Raw genomic sequence first — 20,496 nt, 5'->3', positions numbered from 1 at the left:
CCCTATCGTCTTGCAAGGAATCGTGCCCGGTTCGTTTACTTAACAAAAGCGGCTGCCCTATAGTCTGTCGATGGTCCTGTGTTGGCTACGGGCCCGGAATACATGCAAGCTTTGCATATAGATATGTGTGCCTCAACACAGAGAACGTGCAATTAGTTCACACTTCACATTCAGAGGCGTCAGTGACTCATCAGCTCCACTGGCTGGTGCAGGTGACTGGAGAAGAGGAGCTAGTCTGTCCCAAGTGTGAGAAGAAGCGCACTGAGCGCCGGGAGATCATCACCGAGATCGTGCAGACCGAACTCAAGTACGGCCACGACCTACGCATCATCAAAGAGGTATGTGAGCCCAACCCGTCTCGGCCGGGTAAAAAAAAGAAACACTCTCTGAGATACGGCATTTCACAAAGGGGAAACAGAAAAATCAATTCAAGGCGTTATGTCTCCTTTTTCTTTGGCATGTTTAAACTAAGGAGACGAAATAATGCTAAATGGAAAAAGGTGCGAATATGGGAGAATGCTTTTCAGGAGACCAAACCAAGTTCTTTGCAAACTAGAACACAAGCACGTTGCTGCATCCGTGTAGAGTGCAACAAAAGGGACTAAAGCCTCTAAATAGAGAGAGAAAGAGAGAAGGCAGGGGTGTTAACCAGAAGGTTGTTCCGGTTGGCTACATAAAACAGAAAGAACCTGTAAGCGAACAGGCCAGCCCCACTGATCACTGCCGGCTGACATACCGCGCAGGAGTTCTACAAGCCCATCGAGACAGCGGGCCTGTTGACCAAGCAACAGCTGGAGGAGATCTTCCTCAACTTGGATGAATTGATGGAGGTGAACGCCAGCTTCGCCGAGAAGCTGCAGGACGCTCTCGACATCGCCAGCGAGCAGGGAGACGAGGTACGTTCCAGAGGGCTTCATGAATTATAGGGTGCTACAGAGTCACCACGACTCTCAACACCTTGCGTTGTCCTAGAATCGACTCGGCGAACGTCAGGACAGGACACAGCACCGGTAGCTAATAAATATTGTACAGACCTAATATTATACAGCCCGCAAGCATTCATACATAACGCAAGGACATGCAATAAGGACATGCGATAAACGTGAGAGGGACTGGAATCTGTATATGCTGTTTAAATATGTTATTTCCATGCTTAGGAGTACACCACGGTGGACATTGGCAAGCTGTTCCTGGCAGCCACCGGTATGCTGCAGGCATACCAGACGTACTGCGTCCGGCAGGTAAGAACGCGTTCTTTATCCTCCTTTTGAACTAGGAGGCTGTGTCGGGGAATGGTGCCATACCAGGTGCATGGTAGGTACAGTCGCGAACAATATGAGAGGCAACAGTCATTTACTGATTGCTCCACAATTATGCGTTACAAGTAGAGTTTTCTCTGTTTTTATAACTAGTTTTTGTCTTAGCGTATAACACCCAAAAGTCGTTCTGAACTTTGGTGAAAAATAACCAGAAAATTCGCAATTATGCACAAAAAGTTTGCTCCCTCTCATATTGCTCACGGCTGTACCTCCTGCCTACCTATAGTGAGCTATATGCTCTCACTAGACCAAACTTTCACGCAAGAAAGAAATTAAAAATAATCACCCAAAACCATGACGCTGTCGTTAAATAACGCGAAAGAACACATGCGCAAGAATGGCAGTGCTAGAGACGCAATTCTTGAAAGCTTGATCCCGCCTGCACCGTAACATTGGCACCACCAGGAAAACACGCATGCTGTTCTTTCATTCCTTGTTCTTTTAAACTCTTTAACGATGAAGCTAAACCATAATTTAAAATAAGTTACATTAGACCAACTCACCCAGTTCGCTGTTTTGCTGAATGCACGATACGCAGGGACTCCTCCAAATGAACGGCGTCCTTGTTTTCACTTTAAATGACCCGCGGCGGCGGCCGCATTTCTATGGAGGCGAAATGTGAAAGACGATCAGTGCTATGCGACGTCAGTGCACGTTAAGGAACCAGTTATGATTACTATTATTACTATACAGATCTTGCCAGGGGCAGGAACATGTATATGCTTAACTCCGTAAAGGCAGTCAAGTGGTACCTATGAAGGAAGTGGATTGTGGAAAAATCGCCGCTATTGAAGCAGCTTGAAGAGTTCCATCGCCGCACCCGTAAGTAAAAGAAAATGCGCTCCTCATCCATTCCAGGCGAGCGCATCGCTTAGCTTGATGGCGCAGGAAAAAGAGAAGGAGCTCCTCCGCATCTTCCTGCGGGTCTCCCAAATGGAAAACACGCTACTGCGGAGGATGAACCTGGCCGCTTTCCTCATGGCGCCCGTCCAGAGAGTCACCAAGTGAGTATACCATTACATAGTACATAACACAGTGCCTTGGTGACGAGACCCACAAAACGTTCACAAAAAAAAAACTATGACAGCGTTCTCCCAAAAATCGTCAGAGAATCATTCCTAGAAAAGAACTGCTATACACACGCATCAGCCACTGAGTCGCTGGCAATTTCTCAGGGGCATAGCACAGAGGTTAAAAAACGGACATACTAAGCGCCTTGCGAGATCTAGCATTTAAGGCTTTCGCGTCTGGCAACAGAAACTCAGAACACTTGTCCCCCAAAATGAACCCACTACCTTGCAGGTAGATATACTTTCATTACGGTAGAATGTGCGGCATGTCACCTCAAATGGTGGTGCTGCCACAATACTGATATTCTTGTCTGCACAACATCTTCACATTCTCTCAGAGGCGTGCCGTTTTAGACATCAGAGTTTCTCCCCGAAACTATAATAGCACCATGTTGAGCCTGAAAGATAAAGCTTACTTTTAGCAAAATAGTCAATTTGTTACAAGTGACAAGAAAAACGTATGAATTTTAAGAAAACATTCTCCATCTTGGCACACGTTGCGCAGTTAAGTATTGTCACGACCTGATGAGCCGTGCAGGTAGGCGCCGGGGAGAACCCAAGACTGAGAGCTTTTACTTAGAGAGCCAGGGTCCAGGTCACAGAGCCAGAGCGCCTCGAGAGCCAACCACCGCTTCGTCGTCGTTTCGACTAAGCGTGGAGGCCGCGCGGCGCGTTAGGCACGTGTCATCCCCCCCCCCCCGCGAAAGCAAACATCGTCTCGATGTGGAATGGGTTATGATGTACAGGGAGAGAAGGAAAAAAACGAAAAATAGGGGTGAGGTGAACTATACATCTGTCGCTAGATGAGAGGTGAGGTGAGTCAAGTTCGCACGTGTGGTAAGGAGACAAAGGTACGAAACACAGCGTGCACACAGCGCTGAGCCACGCGAAAAGTGCGGTTTTAGGCGCACTACGTGGACGACTTCAGGCCGTTGACGCTGACGGCCGGCGACCACACTTCCATCGGGAACAACTTCGTAGTTGACGCTGTTCAGGCGGCGCCGGACTTTGTACGGGCCGAAATACCTATTGATAAGGTTTTCGCACAACCCCTTGCGGCTCGTAGTGCACGTCCCTGTGCCGAAGGTCATAGTGTCGAGCATCGAAGGATTGCTGGTCCTTGATGTTCAAGTGGGCCAGCTGACGGGCTTGCTCTGCTTGTTCCACGAAGTGGCCTGTTTCAGGGGGTACCTCTGCATCGACGGATTGCTGGTCCTCGATGTTCAAGCGGGTCAGCTGAGGTGCTTGCTCAGCTTGTTCCACTAAGTGGCCTGCTTCCGTGTGTACCTCCGCATCACCGTACGGGAGCATCACATCCAACATCATGCGAACCTCCTCGCCATAGACGAGACGGAACGGGGTAAACTGGGTGGTTTCGTGCGAAGGTCACGTACGGCAAGATCTCATCCCACGTTTTATATTCAACGTCAACATACATCGAGATCATGTCCGCTAATGTTTTGTTGAGCCGTTCCGTTAGACCATTGGTTGGGGATGATACGCTGTTGTTGGTCGATGAGCTGTATGGCTAAGAGTTAAGACGTCACGTAAGAGCCGGGCTGTAAACGCCTTGCCTCGGTCAGTAATGATGGTCGATGGGGCGCCGTGTCTAAGCACGATGTCGTGCATAAAGAAGTGGGCAACTTCGGCGGCAGTACCTCGCGCAAGAGCCTTCGTTTCAGCATAACGAGTCAAGTAGTCTGTGGCGACTACGATCCGCTTTTGGCCGGCCGAAAAGAGAGGGATGGCCCCAGAAGGTCTATGCCGACTTTGTCGAATGGTATTTGTGGCGGCTCGATGCACTGAAGCAGTCCGGGAGGCTTGAGCCCCGGTTTTTTCCGCCGCTGGCATTGCCCGCATGTCCGGACATAACGCTTGAAGTGAGCTGGGGCCAGTAGTAGTTCTGCCGGATTCGAGACAAGGTGCATGTAACACCAAGGTGGCCAGAAGTCGGTTCATCATGACAGGCAAGGAGAACTTCATCCCGTAAATTAGACGGTATATGACGAGCAGGTAAGTTGTCGGACTGGAAGTAGAGTTATTTTTATAAAGCACCCCACTCCGGAGGCAGAACGATGATAGCCCACGAGCCAGATACCGCGGTATCTCAGGGTGCCCACCTTCGACATGTTCTGTGAGCAGACGCAGCTCGGCGTCGGCACGCTGTCCGGAAATGAGCTCAGACGTGCTGACCGCTCCAAGGAAGCTATCGTCGTCGATGGTGTCTTGTGGAGGAGGTTCGACGGGAGCGCGTGACAGGCTATCAGCGTCGGTGTGTTCCGGCCGGACTTATAGGTGACGGTGAAATCGAATTCATGCAGGCGTAATGCCCAACGTGCGAGGCGGCCGCAAGGGTCCTTTAAATTTTTCAGCCAGCACAGCGAGTGGTGGTCAGTGATGACGCAAAACGGTCTGCCATACAGGTATGGGCGGAACTTAGCTGCTGCCCAGACTACCGCTAAACATTCTTTTTCGGTGGTACAGTAGTTCAACTCAGCGCGTATACGCAATTACTTTGTCGACATCGTCTTGCCACTGGACGAGAACGGCGCCAAGACCAACGTTGCTCGCATCCGTATGTATCTCCGTGTCGGCATCTTCGTCGAAATGTGCTAGGATTGGCGGCGATTGGAGTCGGCGTTGTAATTCGCCGAAGGCAGTCTGCTGTTCGTTGCCCCAGGAAAATGATGCATCATCCCGGGTTAGGAGCGTCAGAGGGCTGGCAAGCTGGGCGAAGTTTCAATGAAGCGACGATAGCAGGAGCACAGGCCTAGGAAACGTCGGACTGCTTTTTTGTGAACGGGGACCGGAAAGGCAGCAACGGCAGCAAGCTTCTCTGGGTCAGCTCGAATTCCATCAGCACTAATGACGTTCCCGAGAAACTTCAATTCGGTGAACCCAAAGTGGAATTTTTGTAGTTTGAGGGAGATGTTGGCGGAACTAACGGCTTCCAGAACAGTTCTGAGGCGGTGCAGGTGTTCCATGAACGTTGCGGAAAAAATAATGACATCGTCAAGATAAACAAGACATGTCTGCCACTTCAGACCTGTGAGGACAGTGTCCATCATTCTTTGGAAAGTGGCTGGAGCGCAGCAGAGCCCGAATGGGAGGACGCAAAATTCGTAGAGCCCGTCCGGTGTGATGAAGGCGGTTTTCTCACGGTCCCTCTCATCGACTTCTATCTACCAATAACCGCTCCTGAGGTCTACCGAAGAGAAGTACTTGGCTTGGCGAAGACGATCGAGGGAGTCATCAATACGCGGCAGCGGATACACGTTTTTTTTTTGTCACAATGTTGTTTCCTAAAGTCCACGCAGAATCGCAGTGTTCCGTCTCTCATCTTTACGAGGACGACAGGAGACGACCACGGGCTGCTTGACGGTTGGATGACGCCGTCCGTGAACATCTCTTTGACCTGTGAATGTATAGCATCTCGCTCCCGAGGGGACACACGATAGGGCTACTGATGGATGGGTCGAGCTGCTTCGTGCGTGATGATGCGGTGTTCTATCGACGTTTGTCGCACCTTAGACGACGACGTGAAACACGCACGAAACTCCCGCAAGAGGTCCTGGAGTTGCCCCTCTTCAGCGAATGAAAGGCCCGGATTTATGTTGACGTCGTCGAGCGCTTCTGCGTCACCTCCAGGTGTGCCCTCCTCGCGAGCAAAGCATTCGGCCACTTCCTGAACATGGTCGACGTAAGCGATGGCTGTGCCACGGAATAGATGTCGATGCTCATTGCAAAAGTTGGTATCAAGGACCTCTGTCCAACCGTCATGAAGGTAGTCAAGGCCTCGTGCCACCGCGATCCCCTTAGTGAGTACGAGAGAGACATTAGGCTCGGCAACCCGGAGTCCCCGATGTGGCTCTTCACAGGTAACTCTAGCGAGAATGCTGGCATGTGGGGGCACCGTAAAGTTATCGTCGGCGACTCGCAGGGCGGACCGAGAACCCTGGTGCTCCGGCTTTGCTGTGGCCATTTTGGTAGAAAACGTCACCAAGCGATTCGGGAGGTCTATTATAGCACCGTGCTCGCTAAGAAAGTCGATTCCAAGGATAGCATCGCGAGAACATTCGCGCAGAACAAGAAAAGTGGCGACGAAGGTGCAGCCTCGAACCGTAACCCGGGCCGCACACACATCGAGCGGTGCGACAACCTGTCCGCCGGCCGTACGTATGTACATCGGAGCCTTCCCACGGTGTCACATCTTTCAGGGCAGTTGCAAGCCGTCCGCTAAGGATCAAGTAATCTGCGCCCGTATCGACCAACGCGCTGACCTCCTTAGTGTCGACGAGAACAGGGATGTCCAAGCAGATCCTGCCTTCAGCGCGGCCTGTCGATGGCTGTTGGGAGTGACTCAATCGGGGCGGCGGCGGAAGCTGGTCGGCGACTGGGGTTGCGGCGTCGGGACGATTCGGGTGGCGTGTCGGGGAAAACTGTGCGGCGATGAGACGTTCGACATCGGGGCGAGTCGGTTGGTGCGGCGGTGCAAGCTTTGCGGCGGATCGGCGTTCGGCGGCCTCGCCTCCAAAGGTCGCCGGCGCTAGTTTTCCCGATGAGGGCTCGAGGAACCACGCTGTGCTGAGGCATAACGGGACTCAGAAGGCGAAGACCGGCGTGGAGAAGGCGAGCGCGACTCGCGGCGGGAAGGAGGCAGGGAACTACGCTGGCGGGCGACATACTCGCCGATGTCCTGAGGGTGCTCTCCAGGTCGTGGACGGGGACTGTCCAGAGAAAATCCGCGCAGACCCATTTCGCGATATGGGCACGGCCGGTAGGGATGGCCGGCTTCACCACAGTGGTAGCAGAGCGGGCGTTGATCCGGAGTGCGCCAGAGATCAGTCTTCCGCGGTGCCTGGCGCCGATCAGCCCAGCAAGGAAGCGGTTGAGCAGCGTGCACAGCGATCACTGGAGGGGTGTAAGGCGAAGGCCCAGGAAATCGGGCTGGGCGGCGCACGGCGTCCGCGTACGTGAATGGCTGAACACGGGCCGGGTACGGCGCGGGAACGGATGGGGCCGGTTGCGGCGCCAGCACGACCGCAGCGGCTTGTGCCCTGAGCGCCTGCTGAACTTCCTCGCGGATGACGCTGGTAACGGAATCGATGCGAGGGGCAAATGTTCCTTGAAGGTGCTGCAGCTCCTCGCGGACCACGGAACGGATGAGCTTGCGAAGGGAGCTCGGATTCATCCCGGGATCGGGGTCGAACCAGTCCAAGGTGGACAGCGTCGGCACTGGACGCAGTTGCCGGGCGTACTGATTAGACTTATGCTGCAGCAATTGCTCCATGTGCACGGCGTCGGCCAGAAACTCCGCGACGGTGTTGGGCGGGTTCCGTACGAGGCCGGAAAAGAGCTGGTCTTTTACGCCGCGCGTCCCGCAGCTTTTTTTCTTCACTTATGGCCGGATTGGCGCGATGGCAAAGACGTGTCACATCCTCTACGTACATTGCAACACCTTCATTTGGAAGTTGAATTCGAGAGGTCAGTGCACGCTCCACGCTCTCCCGGCGGTCGCTGTTGGCGTACGTGGTCAGGAGCTGACGTCGGAAGTCCGGCTACGTAGACGATGTAGCCTCACGGTTCTCGAACCACGTGCGGGCAGAGTCTTCAAGGCTGAAATACAGGTTACGCATCTTGGTCGCGTCGTCCCAGCAGCTGAAGGTCGCAACTCGTTCATAGTGGTCCAACCAGTCCTCGGCATCCTCGAACTGGCCACCGTGAAAGGGCTTAGGTGTTCGTGGGATCTGAAGGGTCAATAGGTGGGGCTGGCCGAAGGTACAATCATAGTCACGGCGGGCAGTGGCGTCGCCATGAACGGACTGAAAGTCGAGGGTGGGCCGCCACGAGAGAAGACCTCGGGGGACAGGCCTCGCATCCTCCGGCTCGCACGCTGGACAGGGGTGGTCACAAGAGGCGGGCGCGTCGTCTTCCGCAGAAGGGAGCATCGGTCGCACCTCCACCAGTGTGACGACCTGGGGAGCCGTGCAGGTAGGCGTCAGGGAGAACCCAAGACAGAGCTTTTAATCAGAGAGCCAGGGTCTAGGTCACAGAGCCAGAGCGCCTCGAGAGCCAACCACCGCTTCGTCGTCGTTTCGACTAAGCGTGGAGCCGCGTGGCGCGTTAGGCACGTGGCAGTATGTAGGGCCACATTCGTCAGTCAAAATGGCTTGTTATCACACACGACAGTTCATGACGACAATAACGGTGACGCATACCAAGAAAAAGTATGGCACAGCTCTGCCGACTTCTTGCATCCAGAAATTGCAGGAGCATTTAGAGTACAAAAAGTTCTTCCGAGCTGCTTCCGGCTGTGCAGGGCCGGAAGTAGCGTGATGGCAGCCACGTGGTCATGGAGTGGCTTCATCTAACATTCGAATCTAATTTCTAGACCCATTAGCTGTAGTCTAGCTGTATGTATTCTTCGCCTTCAATGGACCGCTCTGGCTACATACACACCTTCCGCCTGCTGCACAGTCCGCTATCTTTGTGTGCGATGCGCGTCCTCCACCGCTGCACGGCCCAACCATGGCCGTTAGCGCAACATTCGCATTTCGCCGAATCTCTCAATAATCACCGTGGCAACACTTCTTGACACCAAGAGCGCGCACTCCCTCAAAATAGCTTCCTTCTCCCTTCCTTCACACCTGTGTGCAAAGGAGAGAGCCGAACTTCCAGGCGATACGCTAGGGGAACATGGAATCAAAACTGGCGAGGAACTATATGTCCATAAATCCTAAAGTGCTTAACTAAAAATGCGCAGGTATCCGCTGCTGCTGAGCCGGCTGTACAAGGTGACGCCGTACTCCCATCAGGACAGGGAGTCTCTGAGAGATGCCCAACTTCGTGTCCAACTGCACCTGGAGAGAATAAACCAGGTGAGAAACACGACATAGCACCTATGCAGTCGCTCAAGTTGTTGCAATCCGTAGACTGGTCAGCAAGAGCTGTCGCTAGTGGAAACTAAACTGCGGGCAGGAGATGCATAACAGTAATATAGCAACTTCAGTGGCATCACGTGGTGTTTGCTTCTTCCACTTGCAGCTGACACGCGAGGGCAACCCGACCAAAATCTGGCGGCGCATCTCCAGCATCTCCGTCAACCCCAGGCGAGCACAGAACAACGTCGGTGTTGGAAGCATCAAACTGAGAAAGGTGAGAACCCACGCCCGACTGTAACGGCTAGCTTCTGCACCAGCTTTCGACAGTTCTGATACAATACGACTATCTTCAATAGTATAACCTGGCTTCAAAGCACAAATGCATGGATTGCTACAAGGGGACTGAAAGTGTGCAACCCCTACCTGCATGTCATGAAAGCGAAAAAAAAAATTGCGATACGACCCGTGCTGCGTCTAGGATAAACTTCTGCAAGTATGCATGTGTGATGTTCATATATTATGAACCCAAACACACAAACACATGAACGCGCAAAGTAAGGATGAAGTCAACACTCGCACTTCAAAGGCTGCTCTTCAGCACACCAAGTGATGACGTCACTCAAAGGCCTCTGTGCACTGTGCAGGTACCTATCGAGTGATCACGCGAGACCTAACATGACAGAAAGTTTTCTGTCGTTATAAGAGATTCTTGTAGTAACAGCAGTATATTCTGTTGTATTGTGCTGTGCTTTGTTGCAATGACAAAACGACAGAATATACTGTAGTACATATAGAAAAACTAGTACTGCAGAAAAATCTGTCGTTACGACAAAAAAATTTTGTGTGTTGTAGGCATGATTCTGTTTTTTTTCCGACTGGGTATAGTTTGTGTGTGCAGAAATTATTATGTTTAGTCTCGTCCAGGAATCTGGTCTTGCGATTGTTATTAGGCTATCCGGGACAAAACACCACTTAGAAATAATGGTCCTAGCCTTGATTCACGCCTGAGTGGTTTAGGGTGTCGGTCAAGCACGGCCACAATTTTGCCAGTGAGTAGCGTGTGCTCGAACCCCGCTCAAAGGCGAAGTTGCATTCTGGTTTATTTTATCAGGAGCGGTATGGACGAACGCAGAAGGCTCGAGAAGTTGCGTGACCATGACGTCACGCGAGCCCGGACACAGATGCAAAATGTTGGCATGGAGACGTATAATGCATACCTGTATAAAAATTTGCTCCATGGAGGTCTGTTTTGCATGAGTGCAGCAGCCAATTAAGGCTATCACGTATTGTTTCCGAGGTCGTAAAATCGCAGCCAAAGCATGCGCCGCTGTCACCAATGCCCAGTGGAATACACCCGCATACTGGTAAACTCTACGTGTAGCTGTAAGCCCTGCGAAACTGAGCGCCAAGCAACTATCTCGCTGCTCTCGCCCGGACGCCACGAAAACGAGCACGTGACAGGCATGCCGCAAAGTGATGTTTCAGCAAGCTAGCTGTCAGTTTCCCGCGCTCCGAGAGCTAGATATCCTTGCGCTGCTACGCCGAGAATCACTCTTTCGAAAATATGAAAATTGATACGGCTATTACTAACGGTGAGCTACACACTCTAACTGCAATAAGGCACACAGTTGTAAGACACACAGTTGACTATCGGATTTTCAGTTAACCAGCTTGTTAGGTATGTTTTTTTTAAATGTCCACCACCAGTGACAACTTTATGCTGAAGAAAATATCCTTCTAACTCAAAAGGCCATTTTTTTTATTATTACTAATAGTCTTGAGTGAAACAGCCGGTAGAAATACCAACGACAAATAGTAAGTCGGTTCCCCGTTAATTTAGCGCTGGTAGACGGGCAATACATTGGCACTATATGAGAGCATCGGTGGCATGGCGGTTCGCAGATGGCACTCGACCTGCTCAAGTGGAACCGGGATGAGACGCGGTTCGTGCTGGCGGGCAAACTACTGGTGGCCGAGCAGCCGGCCAGCAGCAGCAGCGGCCGGGGCGTGCGCTTCGCCGCCCTGCACGGGCTGCTCGCCGTGCTGGGCAGGCCAAACTCCAACTACCGGCCCGACCTGGCGCACGACAACTCGCTCCTCTTCCCGCGCAACACAGGCATCCGTGACGGCGCCCTGCTGCTCGCCAAGGAGAAGGCCGGGAAGTTCGTTCTGCCCAGGGTGCGTAATGCTCGGCATCTTCTTTTAGCATCATATTGAAACTTGGGAGCCACGCTAGCGCAATGGCTGCGGATGAGGACAGTGCCACCACGCCAGCGGACGAGACCTTGCACTTCTGCTTGTTGTAGAGCTTGAACTATATGCTATAGAGCAAATATCAACATGGTGGCCTCAACTTTTCTGGACCTTCCAGGCAGGGCCGAGAAGAAGCGACCCGCCCCCCCCAACTGTCGTTCCTTGCTGTTAATCTTTCAAAGGCATATGTACAGTGATTGCAGAGGTTTTCCGCTCTGCATGTCCTTATGTCGGTGCGTTTCCAAATGACATTAGGGTATGCATGCTTCAAATGATGGCCTCTGTCACAGTGTCGTCCCTGCGAATGCTACTTCCTAGCATCAGGGATAGCCTAAAGATTTTATATTTGATTCATTTTTATTGCCTATTAGCTGTTGGTAGGCTATTAGGCTCTGGCTCTTAGTTCTGCTTCTAAACATTTTGCTAGAGTCATAACCTTGAGTGGAAACAATAACCACCCCAGACATGCTGCCAGTTGTAGTCTGTTTGTGTGTCTATGAAATTTCAACTCTAGCAAAAGTGATAATAGCAGAAGAGCCTATTTACTTAACAGGAAATCAGTCTAAGAAATTCATCATATAGAAAGCCTGATAGCATGAATTTCCTTATGCTGGGAATTAGCATTCGCAGACAACACTGAGACAGAGGCCATCATTTGAAGCATGTGCACTCTAATGTTATTTGGGAACAGACACATCACAAGGACATGCAGAGTAGAAAGCCTCCACGAATACAGTGTTTAAATAGGCAGCCCTTTTGAACAGCGTAGCCACATATTCTGTTGATGAGCTGTGTATCTATAAAACTATGTAAATAAATATTATTGGATATTTGTTATGCACTGTGGCAAAACTGAGCAGGTTTGCCTGTGATGCCCTATTAATTAATAACTGCATTAATTGCCAAGGTCAAAGAAGTTAATGATGTTGTTTCAGGTTATACACGTCGCTTCCTCTTAGACTGCTTCAAACCCAATCAGACTAGTACGAGACCTATACAGCAAATATAGGAATGCATTAGAGCAATACATACTTGTATATAATTTTCGCTAGGGAGGAGTAACGCGTTATCTAGACTTACCAAAAACAGCTAACGCTCGCATGCGTGCAAAACTGAAAATTAGTGCAAGAAAATTTATGGAATGCATTAAGGTTTAACTGCGTGGTGAGTTAATTGTCGCATAGCATGCTGTTAGGCACTACATAAACCACTACTGGACTTCAGTGTAATGAAAATGCAACTCTATGCAAGTGTCTACAGTAGCTCACATGGTTGTATATTTTCTGTGCTACAGGAACCGTTATCACTGGGCAGCTGCATCATCAGCTGTGATCCTGAGTTGAAGGACTGCTTTGAGATACAGGAGTACACCTCGAAGGAAGGGTTTCTTTTCAAGGTATGCTCGAGTTTGTGCCTATAACTGTGGGATTGTGAGCTGTTAATTGGCGAGAGATGACAGTCTATCTTATCGACGAGGGGCTTTAAATATATCTTCCTGAGGACTCCCCACCATCTGCAGAAACCGTAGTATACAATAGAAAACCGTGGCAGGTGCTGTTCGCAAGGCAGAATTTCTGGCTACCATCGATGCGGTTTGCACACCGTTTTAATTAGTAGCTTCTAAAGTGAACCAACTTTCCCGATTTCTCATCTGTTTGTGTGTGGCTCAGTTTCTAGCTCAGTAACAAGTGCGCCGCAAGATGAAGGCATACTTACTGCATCAGGGATGAAATGACTGCTAACTGCGGCGATAAGGCCAGCATAAGAAAAGGCTGCTTTCCAAGCGATGTCACAGACTCATTTTCTGTATGAATAATCAGTACAGAGGTATCCATATTGGTGCTGCCCTTACAGTGCCCGAAAGCGACTGCCAGCTACAGTGGAGCCTGCCCGGCATTTGAGGGGGAATACAGCTCAATGTGAAAAATGCCTGTGGCTTACACGGTGCTTGCAGTTAATCATATGCCCATACTTCAGCACTCACAAGCCCACACAAGCCCATTCACTTTCCGGTTGCGTGCATGTACGAAGAAAGTAGACGCAGATTCTTTCAAGCACAAGGCAGAAATGCTTTCGCATATATACATCAAAGGGCTCCGAAAAGAAGGCTGCAGGTTTACTGCTCTAGCAGTATGGCCCACGCTTCCTCAAAATTTGTTCTTGTGGGCGTTGTGATGGAGGGATGTGCGAGTACATCAAAGGAGTGAGGAAAGTTGTGACAGCACCCCTAGTGGGAGCAAGAGAAACTAGCGCTTGCGTCGAAGCCGCCGCCATGGAAGCTAGTGAAGGAGTGCAAGAGGGAGCATGTAATAGCGCCTTTAGTGGAAGCGCAAAAAACTAGCACGCGTCACAGTCACCGCCGTTGGAGCGGAGGAGTGCGAGAGGGAAATGGAGCAGAGGAGACCTGCAGCAATAGCGCCGTGACCGGTGGCTTGTGTGGGCGGAGCGAATGAGTACAAAAGGGAGAAGAGACGCGCTGTTATAGCGGTTTTAACTGGAGCGAGAACAAGCACTTGCTTCGCCGCCACCGTCAGGATGAGCAAAGGAATGAGAGGAAATTGGAGAGGAAGCGCACTACAATAGCTCGCGTAGCCGGCACTGAGGGAGAGAAGTGATTATTATTCAGTGAAATTGGGGAGGAAAGTTGCTCAGTGCCCACCACTGTCCAAGAGGCGGTCGCTTTCAGTGCGCTGCGCGGGTAGGGGATTAAAAGAATAGCAGAGAAAATGGGTCAGGACTAATCAGGACGAGAAACATATGCGAAGTGCGGACACTCCACGTGGGGGCGTGCACACAACTGACTCGCAAAGGGCACTTCACATGCACAGCACACACTGTAGTGGGGTAAAGGAATGAGAGGGAAAGAGAGAGGAGCAAGCAATAGCGCCCCTAAAGGGAGTGCAATTGCAGCCTCTAGCAGGAGCGAGAGGAAATAGCATCAGCCTCAGAGCGCTGCTGTTGGAGCAAACGAAGGAGTGTGAGAGGGAAGGCAGCAGAGGTGAGCTGCAATAGCACCCTTAGTGGTGCGTGAAATCGGAAAAATGCAACTAAAAAACGAATATTAAAGGAATAGCCTACCGTCGCCGACAAGTATAAAAGTATTGCCATACCTTGGATACTGCCATATGGAAAAAATTAAGTTCCAAATTGTTCTGCTATGTTTCTTAGCGCCTCAGCTGAGTAATCATTTTATATGAGCAAGGAGCTTTCCATTGCTGCAAAAAAAAAAATGAATTGTCGATAAAGGTAGCAGACTGTCCCTTTCAATATCACAGGTGCTCTAAATTAACCTAAAGCCCTCGGCCACTCTCCGGCACCCCTCAGAGCTCCTGTGTCACTTCAGGATGTTACCCCGGCAATTCTCAATTGTTTTAGTAAAAAGAAATTGACAGGCAATCATAAAGTGTGATGCGGAATCTCTGCGTCAGCAGTGCGATTTTAATTTTCTTTTCAAATTCGCTCTTAAGGAGACGGTCTACTGATTTTTATGAACTGAATTTATTTTGCAGCAATGGAAAGTTCCTTGCCCAAACAAATAAATACAAAGATGTGACGCTGAGAAACAAACGAGAATAATTTAAAACCTAACTTTTTTCCATATGGCGGCCTAGCTTTCTTACAGTAGAAGGAACCCGCAAACCCAGATATCAGGGACTCGGAATAGACAGCACAGCGACCATGCAACACTAGTCAAAATGCGTGCTTCATTGCATAGGCGGCATGTAATGGCGGTTATGAATGCGACATTAACCGAGATGCATAGGTTTTATTGAACTACTGCTGAGACCATTAAAATGCTACGAAAAATGATAATGGCGATATTCATAGCTCAAGCATAGCAGCGGCGGCTGTTATGCGATTTCTTGAAAACACTTTAAAAGATAATCAAGGAAAATTAAACAATAAAAGTCACTGTAATTTACTGAGAGAAAAGCATGCTGTCATAAGTTTATATGCTAAGGCACAGCCATGAAATACAGTGCATGACCTCCAAGCATATACCACGTTAGCCGCGACAAGAGAACACAGCATGGTGCTACACACCAGCCAGGCTATGACCTCCCCCTCACCGTAAGTATGTGCCTGGCTCATCTGTTCCAGAAGCAACACACCACCAGCTTTCCCATGAAATCCGATATTTGCCGCGATGTCACAACAGGACACAAATGGTATAAGGTAGGCTCAGCCGACTACAGCAGTGGTTCTCCAATGCAGGCCGAGAACAGCATGGAGACCCGCGAGTGGCTAAAGCAGCTCCGGTACCACGCCAAAGACCTTGGCTCATGGCGCAGGAGGCGCAATGGCATGGCCAACATCATGATCAATGGAATGGACCGCTACTGAGGCAGTTCCTGCTGTGGGCAGCATGCTGCTAGTTTCCTGCCGTACTGGACTGCGAGGCTCTTGTTCATATCCGTGCAAGGATGAGAAAGTGTGTGCTGGGCTCCTCAGTGTGATGTGGGAGCCTGTGTGTGATAATGTTCGCAACAGCTCGAAGCACGAAAGGGACGCCAACGTACAGAGTTGCTTGTCAAACTGTGCACAAACTTCCCCCAAACAGCACTGGCTGATGTGTAGTGCTTCGAAAGGTCTGCAAGTGCAAGTTCTTTGAGCCCCAAGCCCTCTTATGTATAGCTGTAATAGCATATTCTAGCAAATCCACAGTGTATGTCTGATGTACAATCCTCACAAGTAGCCCATGAGCTTCACACATTGTGCAGTGTGTGTGTGAGCCACTTGTACACTTCTCGTATTGCAGCCTCCACACTGCCTGCCTTTTTTTTTAGGTACAACTTTATTGATGCAAGAGGCAATGGCTTGAAGTCAGTGGGCAGCAGCCAGCATGGACATCGAGTCTTGCTACAGCAACTAAGTCCTAGACCATGTCAGATTTATATTGCATACAATATGCAGAATAAATTTTACCAAGAGTTGTGGACCACAGGTAACTATCCACTCAGAAATTATGCTTAGAGATGTGCTACTGTGAACTTTTTTCAGATGCATTATTATTCTTTCTTCTGCAATGTAAGATACTTTCAGATACGACTTTATGTAAGCTAAATATGTTGTAGCGCTTAGAAAATAAATACTAATGATAAACACACCTTTTTTCCGACACTGCCTAAGTTGTAAATTCTGAACCAACTTGCCATTCGCATACAGAGCAAATACTACCCCACAAGCAGACATTACCTACCAAAGTGACATCATTGCCACCCTTGCCACATCTAAAGGCACTGACCTCCAATTAATTCTGTCCAGCACCAGCTGTGGCCACCCTATCCCCGTGAGCCTTGCAACCTCATCAGCCCACCTGACATTGCTGCCCTCTGCTTCGTTTACTATCTTTTGAAGTCCACTTTAAAAGGGTAGAAAGACCTTGGTTCCTCTTCCATGCCTACAGTTCTGCATATGTAGTTGCCTAACAGCACATGAACATAATGTTTACTTCTGTACAAAAATGAAGCAATATGGCAACGTTCACGTGATATAGTCATTTATTGTGCAGTGTAAGACACAGGTTCATGCATACAAACCCTTAAACAACTGCTTCTTTGAGGCACCATTAACCAACCTAGAGGTCAAACAGCAGTACAAAATGTGCCAACTTCCACAATTGGCTCCTAAAGTTGATTTGCACAAAAGGCAGCAGACAGTCCAAAACAAGTGTGCAGAGGTAAAAAGAAAGCACCGAGAAGACAACAATATATATATATATATATATATATATATATATATATATATATATATATATATATATATATATATATATATATATATATATATATATATATATATATATATATATATAATGCTCAGCAACATGCTGTAGTCAAAAACAGGGACATAGAATATATGACTTGGCATGATGAGAGTAGCTTAGCTCAGCTAAGACAGATTCTACAAGGATTTATACCCAAGTGCTTATGCAGGTCAAAAATTAGTCAAGAGCGCTGCACACTCACACAGTAAACACACATGCACACATACATGCATTCAAAGACAGTTTGTAAAACCAAAGGACTAGAGAAAGAATATGCTTCAGCTAGCAACGCAACAGTGTGTCCTGTGAAAAGGGTGCACACGCTCATGCTTGGCAATCATATGCTTTTCCCCACTGGCACATTATCTAAACACCAAGACTCTGCCAAAAGACATGTAAAATATTTAGGGTGCAGTAGAATCATGTAGGTCTAAAGGCCTCCATGAAATTAAAAAAGGCTTGAGCTGCTTTGATCCAGCAAAACTTGCTCAAGCCACACATCTTGTTTTTGGGCTTCGTTAGCGCTCTAAAGAGACGCAGCGGTGGATACTCCAAGGTGGCCTATCCACTGACCCTGTAAGGTGGGTGGTTTTATCAGTCAGGCTTAATATGCCACTCCATACAAAAAAAACTACTCTGCAAAACGACACTGTGTAGTAGTACAAAAATACGGTCCCTTCAGTACACACAACTTGATACAACACCTTGCTTGTGAAGGTGCGTTGAAACCTGCAGTAGCAGGGCATGCAGTGGCTCCATTTCCATATAGTGCTCTTCCTGGCTCTTTACACTGCTAATCTGCCCCGTTACAAAGCAAAACATGTTAAGATGTCTGGAAACCTGTTAATGCCAGCTAATCAGGAGTTAGGTGAACTTCAGCTAGTCATACTATTCAGCCGGAATTGAACAGGCTCTGCTAAGGGAACGTATGTCACTTAAGGAAAAAAAAAGTAAGTGAAGAGTGTCTCTCACATTGCTACTTAGTGCTATAGACATTCAAGGCATGTTACTTTTGTCTCCTTAATCAATGGGCTTTTTTCTTCTCCGAGTTCAAACATCTACTAGCCTTGCTGCCAGTTTGCATCTTTACAACTGCTTTAGCCATGATCGTTCAAACTGATGTACGAGCAGTGCTTTCTCCCGAGTATAACATGACAGGCTACCCGAAAACAGCAGCAGCGTAGTTTAGCACAAACTGGGGCAGGCTGGCTAGCTTCCACCCAGCAAGCAGAAGCAGCCTGTATCATGCCTGGAACGCGGTGGCTTGGCTCTACATCTGTGTCTGAGCATATGGGCGACAACATTGCAAGTGCACCCGAGATAAACCAAACATAGCGCTTTCCTAGATTTTTCAATTACTATGACACATGATATTATAGATGGACAGGATACCCTATGGCAACCAAAACTTCCAAGCTCTAAAAGCCATCCAACTTTACAGAACCTCCACCTGTTCCCCAGTTGACAAGTGTACTCAATGTCATTGTAACAAAACCGAAGGGAGCACTGCAACGCACATGCTCTGCTGCAGATTTGTACAAAAAAATACAGTTTAAGGTGCTTTTGTGAAGCTAGTACTGCTGCCCTGGCTAAAACCTTGACCTCTGCCCAAGTGGTGATATTCGTTATGCACACAAACATGACAGCAACATTTTGAAGAAAACTGCATTAGACTTATTTTCTTTCGATCCAATGGCACAATGCATGTTATGAGTAGAGCAGTACCATTCTATTCTCGGCACAACCTGCACAAGTAGTGCATTATGGGCACCAAAGCCCCCCCAGTGTCAGTTGTTACTTACAAAAAGATTATAAGTTGAAAGCTAGGTTCGTCTTTGTGGCTGCATCAGTGGAGCCTGCACCCAACAGAAGTAAGGAAAAAGACTCAATCTGCCCACTTAAGACAACAAGAGATAAAGTTTTCCATAACCCAATTCAAGTTCCTTCTTAGGCACATGACCATTTCTTACTTTGCTAAATTCAAGCACTTTCTTTTTTTTTTTTTCATCTGAAGGAATGTGTCATTTGACATACGTGGTCCTGAATTCTGTGAATGGATACAAAATTTCAGTACAGTAAAACCTCATTGATACGTCCCCGGTTCATACGATTTCCCGGTTCGTACGCTCAACATCGCGGACATTAAAAAAAGCCCCATAGAGTTACACTATATCTTTTCCCGGTTAATACGTTCCCGGAAAACACGATTTCCCGGTTATTACGTTTAGAATTTCGACAAATTGCGGTCGTATAATACGTTTATTGAGCAACCGCACATCTGCAAACATAAAAGTGGGCCGAACGAGAGGGCACGCAACATGGTTTTTGCGGCAGTCACCCGTTGTGGCGGCTTCTCTGCAGTACCTCGATGCCACGAGGTGAAGCATTATCAAGGGCAAAATATAAAAACGGCGCGCTAGCATTCTCGACGGCCGTTTCTGCGGGGACGCGGTATGAAGAGGAGAAACGCTGAGGTTTCTTCGCGGTGCATAAGGGAAAGGAGGCGAAGCTTCTTACGAGCTACAGCGATGCGCATATATACGAACGGGCCGGGTCTGGGAAACGCGGCTTAAAAAGCAGAAACCCTGCTACAATCAGCCGCCGCGGTGGCTTTTCCACAATACTTGGAAGTAAAGGGGCGAGGCATCCGAAAAATGACGAGGAAGAGATTTTGGTTACTTTCGTCGCTGCCGTCGACGGACCGTACGCGTTACGAATTTCCTTCCGCGCTAAAGACAGCGCGAACGCGGACTGAATTCAGCGAACACTGGAATGGGATCTGTTCAGCTCTTATGCCGAGAAATGCCAATCGACATTTTTATATAGTGGAGTTGTCAATCTTTTTACCCCATTCAAACGTTACATTTCTCAAAATCAGGCGGTTTGGATCATATGTTTTCCCGGATAATACGTTTTTCCCGCAGTTAAAAAATAAAACGTATCAACGAGGTTTTACTGTATTTTCATAATTTTTTTTTACAACTGAAACCTTCCTATTAGGTGCAAACTTCTAGGTGGACAGCCACAAAGTACAGCATTTGTCGTCCCCTGTGTCAGAAAAGGATTGTACACAAGGGTGTACAAAAGTTCCAAGTGTGAATATTAGCAGTGTCATGGCACCATTCACATTACACACCACATGATGACAATGCATTTGGGCCAACATCTAGAAGGAAGAATGCTACCAGACACTACAGCAATGTATG

At 48.8% G+C, this 20,496-nt stretch overlaps 1 protein-coding gene across 1 annotated transcript in view; it reads left to right on the top strand.

Moving 5' to 3' along the window:
- RhoGEF64C (Rho guanine nucleotide exchange factor at 64C) overlaps positions 1 to 16,053 on the top strand; it is a 124,774-nt gene extending 108,721 nt beyond the window's left edge. The window contains 9 exon segments of the mRNA XM_077659071.1: positions 213 to 338; positions 744 to 896; positions 1,158 to 1,241; positions 2,178 to 2,323; positions 9,153 to 9,267; positions 9,434 to 9,544; positions 11,173 to 11,448; positions 12,818 to 12,919; positions 15,739 to 16,053. Coding sequence (XP_077515197.1) covers positions 213 to 338; positions 744 to 896; positions 1,158 to 1,241; positions 2,178 to 2,323; positions 9,153 to 9,267; positions 9,434 to 9,544; positions 11,173 to 11,448; positions 12,818 to 12,919; positions 15,739 to 15,867 — 1,242 coding nt within the window. The 3' untranslated portion in view covers positions 15,868 to 16,053.
- Positions 16,054 to 20,496: the final 4,443 nt, after the last annotated feature.

Source organism: Amblyomma americanum, chromosome 3 (genome assembly GCF_052857255.1).
Source record: "Amblyomma americanum isolate KBUSLIRL-KWMA chromosome 3, ASM5285725v1, whole genome shotgun sequence".
In the NCBI taxonomy this organism is placed as follows: Eukaryota; Metazoa; Arthropoda; class Arachnida; order Ixodida; family Ixodidae; genus Amblyomma; species Amblyomma americanum.
This window is presented reverse-complemented; position numbering and strand designations above follow the sequence as displayed.